General features: G+C 56.4%; 1 protein-coding gene across 1 annotated transcript in view; it reads right to left on the bottom strand.

The window, feature by feature from the left end:
* Nucleotides 1–327: 327 nt before the first annotated feature.
* NOP14 (NOP14 nucleolar protein) overlaps nt 328–6,291 on the bottom strand; it is a 28,574-nt gene continuing 22,610 nt past the window's right edge. The window contains exons 13-18 of the mRNA XM_023206804.1: nt 5,542–5,695; nt 3,648–3,807; nt 3,052–3,199; nt 1,032–1,150; nt 698–853; nt 328–443 (exon numbers count right to left, since the gene is read on the bottom strand). Of these exons, the coding sequence (XP_023062572.1) occupies nt 344–443; nt 698–853; nt 1,032–1,150; nt 3,052–3,199; nt 3,648–3,807; nt 5,542–5,695 (837 nt within the window). The 3' untranslated portion in view covers nt 328–343. The remainder of the gene's footprint in view (nt 444–697; nt 854–1,031; nt 1,151–3,051; nt 3,200–3,647; nt 3,808–5,541; nt 5,696–6,291) is intronic.

The following is a 6,291-nucleotide window of genomic DNA, read 5'->3' as shown; positions in this document are numbered from 1 at the left end:
CTCCTGTCTCCAAAAATATATATATATATATATATTTTTTTTAAGCGACAGGGTCTTGCATATTTGCCAAGGCTGGAGTGCAGTAGCTCGATCACGACTCACTGTAGCCTTGGACTCAGCTCAAGCAGTCCTGCTTCAGCCTCCTGAGTGGCTGGAACTACAGGTACGTGCCACCGCACTTGGCTAATTAAAAAAATTTTTTTTTGTAGAGACAGGGCCCTCCCCCTGGCTGGTCTTGAACTCCTGAGCTGAAGCAATCCTTCTGCCTTGGCCTCCCAGAGGGCTGGAATTGCAGATGTGAGGTAATGCCCAGTATTTCCTTGCCTAATTTATAAAATGTAATTTATTTTTTGAACTTTTTCCTCTTCAGAGCCTTCCATTCGCCTTCCTGTGTAGCCAGGCTGTTAAAAAGCTGCTTTACTTTCCGTTTTCTTTCTGCATCCCTAAAAGAAACAAAAGGCAAATGCCCATTTTTGGATTAGTTCTTGGAGAGCGTCTTGTCCTCTCTCTCCCACATCAGAACATTAGCCACCGTGGCCACGTTCAGCTCAAACAGAGAGGAAGCGAACCTGCCTGGCTCCAGCCCCTCGCCAGAGCCAAGGCTGTGGGATGCCAGGTGCCCGGTGCTCTGCCCAGGGCCACATAGCACCAAAGCTGAGTCACATCACAATCATGTCGCACACACACGCCCCCTCACCGTTCCATTATTTCTGAGAGTTGCATCCTCGCCAGGAACTGATTGTCCTTGCGGATTTCTCGAACAGCCCCTTTAAATTCACGCTTGTGTTTGTGGATCAGCCTCTTCCTTTCCTGTTCCTCCTTACTACTGCCTTGTTTTCTTCCAAACTCGAGGCTACAATCAAAAAGCCACTGTTAAGGAAGCAAGAATCTGTCCCCACCTCGGCCAGAGCCTGCTCGGGAGTGTGGCTTTGCTCCGTAGTCATCTGCTCAACTGCAGAACTGGCAGACACCCCCGTCAGCTGCCACTGAGCCCAGTCCAGGCCCCCCAGGGAGATGCTGCCAACACCCACACTTTGACCAGCCGGGGCGTGAACAGCTTCAGTGGGACAGGCTTGCTCTTCTCACAGGTCAGCGGCCGGCACAGCTGCTTCTGGCTTTCCATTTCGGTCAGTGTGCTCTGACACAGCTCCTGAAAAACACGCAACCCGACGCTGTGATGACTCGCCTGCTGCGACCTGAGCTCCACGCACCGGCTCTGCGGCGTCCAGGCAGCTGAGGACGGTACTGCGAGCTCCCCGCAGCGGGGTGGTGCCCTGCTGTGCGCCCACCGGTGGAGGGGAAGCCAAGGCTGTGGCTGCTCAAGGTCTGGCACAGCCAAAACAAAGTAAAGCCACTCTCTTCCTGAAGAGGGAGGGCCTGTGTGCTGGCCCTGAGAGCACTCTGAAAGGAGGGGACTTGGAGGCCATGACAGTCCGTGCTCCTCACAGCCAGCAACGCCAGCAGAGCCCCTTTCCCAGACAGACTGGGCACCAGAGGCCATGAGCCACTTGCTTCGTGAGAAGGCCCACAGGAGAACCCCCTTCTGCCGCGGGAGGCTGCGTGCACGCTAGAACCCAGGCATGCAGACTGACGCTGGGTGCCAGGCGGGGCAGGGTTTCTACCAGTCTTGGCAATTTGACCTTATTTTCAAGCCAACAGAACCAACAGATGGTTAAGGCCCACTTTTCACCAAGACCTTGGCTTCCAGAAGAGTTGGCTGGTGGCTTCTGAGCAGTTCACTGACGTTGGTCCTACCCGCTTTCTCTTGCACAGGTGTGTCCTGGAACCCTGGCTACCTGCACCCACAGACACAGCCACTCCTGGGCCCATCTTGCTGTAACCTTCGACTGCCTGAATGCCACGTCTCCATGGAGACTAAACTCAAGGGCCTGACTGGCTCAGTCTACGAAGACCACAAGGCCTGCTGTGCCCCTCGGCCAGGCCAACCCAAAGTTTTTTAAATGAAAGGCACAACCCACAACCACATCAGCAGAAAGTGGGTACAGGATAAGGGGCAGAGCTAATGTCTCCTCCTCATCAGCCTTTGACTAGGCGATGGGAGTCTGTGATAGCTGGCTTGTCTGCTCTGTGCTCCAGGGACCTGGCCGGGAATGGGTCGAGTTGCTGTCCTCATGGAACTCTCATCCTAGTGGGGCAGAGACAAGGATGGTGTAACGTGCCTGGGGGTGAGCACCGCAGACAAGACACAGGGAGCATGGCACAGTGTGGGCCAGGGAAGGCCTGGCTTCCCAAGGGCACGGGTGCGAGCAGCACAGCTGTGAGGAGTTCCGGGTACAAAGAAGAACAACTCCCGAGACGGAGCCAGGCCTGCGAGGAGGCCGGAGCGCATGAGGGAAGGGCACGAGGCAAGGCTGCCAGGGCTGTGCTAGTGGTGCGGGGCACACCTGTGGGGGCAGCTGTGGACATGGCATGGATGCCTTCGGCTCTAGCAGCATCCTGCGCTGGTGCAGGCTGAGGGGCGGGGTTGGGGCAGGATGAAAGGCACAAGCCACAGCCATGTCAAGCAGGAAGTGGATGCAGGGTACAGCCTGTCGGGGTCACGGTGAAAGAGAGGGAGGCGGATAGGCTGTAAGTGAATTTGGAGCGACCCGTAGAGGACAGGATGTGCCCAGGATCAAAGACTCATTCTTGGGTCCACCTGAGACTGTCCACCGGGGCCTCCTGTCACTTCGTGCAGGACAGTAAGACCATCCTCGGAAAACCCATCGGGATTGCAGAGCGCGGTTCAGAGCTGACTGTCCAGGACTAGCAGGGGCTGACCCCTGGGCATTGGTGCGGCCTCTTGGAGATGGCACACAAGGCGATAGTTCCCAGCTACCACTTGAGATGCAGCATCTGCTTTACTCCAGCCCAGCACTGCTCACTGTCACTGCCCACTTTTAGGATTTTACTTTCCTTTCATGTTTGTGATTTTGCAGATGGTGTTGACTTAGAGCTGCAGCCTCAAATGACCAAATGCCACCAGCTTGGCCCCAGCTCAGGGACATGTCTGAGCCCAGGTAAAGCACCCGAGTGGCCAGGAAGCCTCACCTGGAGCTCCTGGGGGTGGCTGCAGTCCGCCAGGTGATCTGTGAGGACGGCTCGGAGAGGCCCCATGATGGCGTGGAAGGATGGCAGGGACCCGTACATGAGCACACAGCGCTTCAGCAGGGCCAGGCCCACAGCCAGGCAGGACAGTCTGTGAGGGCAGGAGGCAAGAAGAGGTCCAACTTGTTCTATTTGTCACTGACAAAACCAGTAACACGGCACAAATGAACTTCCCCACTTCCACTAGGCTGAAAAATTCAATGTGGTCACCTTAGCCGGCCAGGGTTGGGCCCACACACCCATGGGCAAGGCAGGCTCAGTGTCAGGCCTAGTGCAGGAGGGAAGGCTGTGGGAAACGCAGTGCCAGCTGGGATGGGGAGGCTCTATTTTTGGCTCCAAATTATGATTTGTGAAATCAAACAAATGTATTTTGAAAATGAAAAAAAAAAAGGGACGCCATGCCTCAGAAAGGCTTTCACCCTCCATCAAGCCAAACGGCCGGGCAAGTTCGCTAACAGCCCATCAGAAAGCGTGAGTGGCTCCTCCCGCCTCTGGGGACGCGTAGGGCACAGGCCCCAAAGCGGGGTCCGCTCACATACCGGATGTGATTGGCCTCTGTGGGAGTCGGGGCCCTCAGTCCACTCGCCCAGCGGAGGGAGAGACTGCTCTGCTGCCACGTGGCCACGTCCTCTCTATCAGACACCACAAGCAGTTCCGCGTTCTTCCCACGTGCTCTGAAAGGGTGCACCAGAGTGGAACCTGGATTCCAAGTGCGACAGGACAGAGACGGCCTGAACGTTACGGGCTCCCAGCAGGCTCTGCGGCACCAAGCCTGTGGAAGTTCTCTCTCCAACAGACACACACTGATTTGTATGTTTCTGGGTTGTGCCACACACTGAGGGTTTCAGTGTAGGCAGGGACGCCTCAGGGGAAGGGGAAGCTCTGGCAGGGGGTGCGGTGAGAGCCAAGTGCCTGATCCTGCCTGGGGGGCCTGCTTGCAACAGACGTCCTGGGACCTACTAGGCACCACATGGGGTTGAGGAGGTGCTCAGGCCACATCCAGGAACAGACTGAAGTCCCTGCCCCTGCTGGGAGACAGGCAGCGAACAGCACCCCGAGGAGCAAATGGACCAGACAGAACACGAGAAAGGAAAGCAGAGGGGCAGGGCGCAGACGGCAGGGTCAGTCGCGGGTGACGGTGCAGGGCGGGTGACGGTGCAGGGCGGGAGAGGCCTGAGGGGGCAGATGTCAGCAAAGGCCTGTAGGACACACAGGAGTCAATCCACAGAGAAGGGCAATCGAGGCTGAGGGCGTGGCTGCAGGGGGAGGGATGGAGACAGGCACCACGGGGCAGAGGTGCCAGGCCAAGAGAGAGGGGAAGGTGGTGGGTCAAACCCTGTCCCACACTCCCCCAAAACCGAGATGCACGCCCCCTCCCTGACTCCACCCGTGCCAGCCTGTTCTGTCACAGCCCTTCACACGTAGGACTGCAGCAATCTGCAGGTGGCTCTCCCTGAGGCAGGGAGCATGTGGGCGGCCGCGCCCCTCTGGCACCCAGCACCAAGCCTGACAGACAGGAGCCTCGGGAGCCGGGGGTGGCAGAATGGGAGCACTGAACTGGAGGAATGGCCAGATCCCTCTTGGAAGGGACTCTGTTGGCAGTGTGAATGACGCCAGAGCAGCTGCTCCTCAGGTCAGTCACCTCGACATGCAGGCGCCTGGCACTGCACAGTGAACTGGAAATTGAGGGCGGGGGTCTTAGCCTTGAGGTCCAACCTGTGGTCAGGCTGGGAGAGGCATCCGCAGACACGGAAGAGTTCAGGACAGAGGCTGCACAGCTGCTCGCCCCGCAAAGGGAAGCAGCAAGTGCTGAGGAAGCATCCAGGAGCAGAGTTGGCATCAGGGGAAGGGGGAGGAGCACAGGGGCTGGGGTGAGGGCCCAGGAGGGCAGGCAGTGGGTAGACTGCTCCTCATCCCAGTGCTGCTCTTGCCGCCCTCCCTCCCGAGTTCAGAGCGTTACAGAAGCAACACAGCAGCGCCGCCTGTGTGAGCCACACGAGAACTTTCACACTGCCTTGTTGTCATGTGAGAAAAAGTAAAAAGGTAAAATTGATTTTAACAATAGATCTTATCTAACCCCAAATACCAAAATATTTGTGATTTTAACACATAATACAAAAAATTAAGATATTTTAGTATTTCTGGCGCTACGTCTTCGCCACCTGGGCATGTGTCACACGTAGGGCATGTCTCAGTTCAGGCTCTGGCCACTGGAGGCCACGCTGGACGGCACCGGTCCCGGCAGCGCTGCTTCTCCCCACGTGGTGTGTGCGCACGCTCACAGAGGGAAAGAGGGTGACTCAGGACCGCGGGGGGCAGGCCTGTATGCTTCCCCACTCTTCCATATTCTAACCCTTCTACAGTGAGCATGAACTACTTCAAAAAACTCTAAAGTATAAAATATTGGTAGGAAGCTTCTTCCAATCAACTCACCTCGGCTTGCTTTGTTGGGAGTTGCTATGTAAAGAATCCCGAGAAGAAAATTAATAAGCTCAGGTATAAACCTCTGGGACAAAGCCACATACTCCAGGAACAGGCAGCACACGAACAGGCCCTTCACCACGTCCTGGAGGGACAGGACGGGGCACTGGAAAAGAATATTTGGGGGTTACTGTCCTGGGACGATGTCATGCCAGGCCAGGCCAACCACCGGCTTCCCTGAAGAACCACGCACCCCACTGAGCTCCACGTGTGCAGAGGGAACCCCGCACCTTATGGCAGTGTTGAGAGGATCGAGTAAGATGACAAAACATAAAGAGCTTTAGCGATTTTTTCCCTGAGACAGAGTCTCACTCCTGTTGCCCAGGCTGGAGTGTAGTGGCGCAATCTCGGCTCACTGCAAGCTCCACCTCCTGGGTTCCAGTGATTCTCCTGCCTCAGTCTCCGGAGTAGCTGGGACTACAGGCATGTGGCACCAAACCCAGCTAATTTTTGTATTTTTAGTAGAGACGGGGTTTCACCATGTTGGCCAGGCTGGTCTTGAACTCCCGACCTCAGGCAATCCGCCCGCCTCGGCCTCCCAAAGTGCTGGGATTACAGGCGTGAGCCACTGCGCCCGGCCAGAGCTGTACCGTTTATAAAGTTCCTTCCACCCATACAGAGCGTACGATGACTGCAGTCAGCATGTACCAATCGCATGCCTAATAAAGAAAAAGGAACAGCCTGAACTTTGTAAGCCAAAAA

This window comes from Piliocolobus tephrosceles, chromosome 3 (genome assembly GCF_002776525.5).
Source record: "Piliocolobus tephrosceles isolate RC106 chromosome 3, ASM277652v3, whole genome shotgun sequence".
Lineage (NCBI taxonomy): Eukaryota > Metazoa > Chordata > Mammalia > Primates > Cercopithecidae > Piliocolobus > Piliocolobus tephrosceles.
Note: the sequence above shows the minus strand (reverse complement) of the source record. Positions and strands in the feature narration are given on the sequence as shown.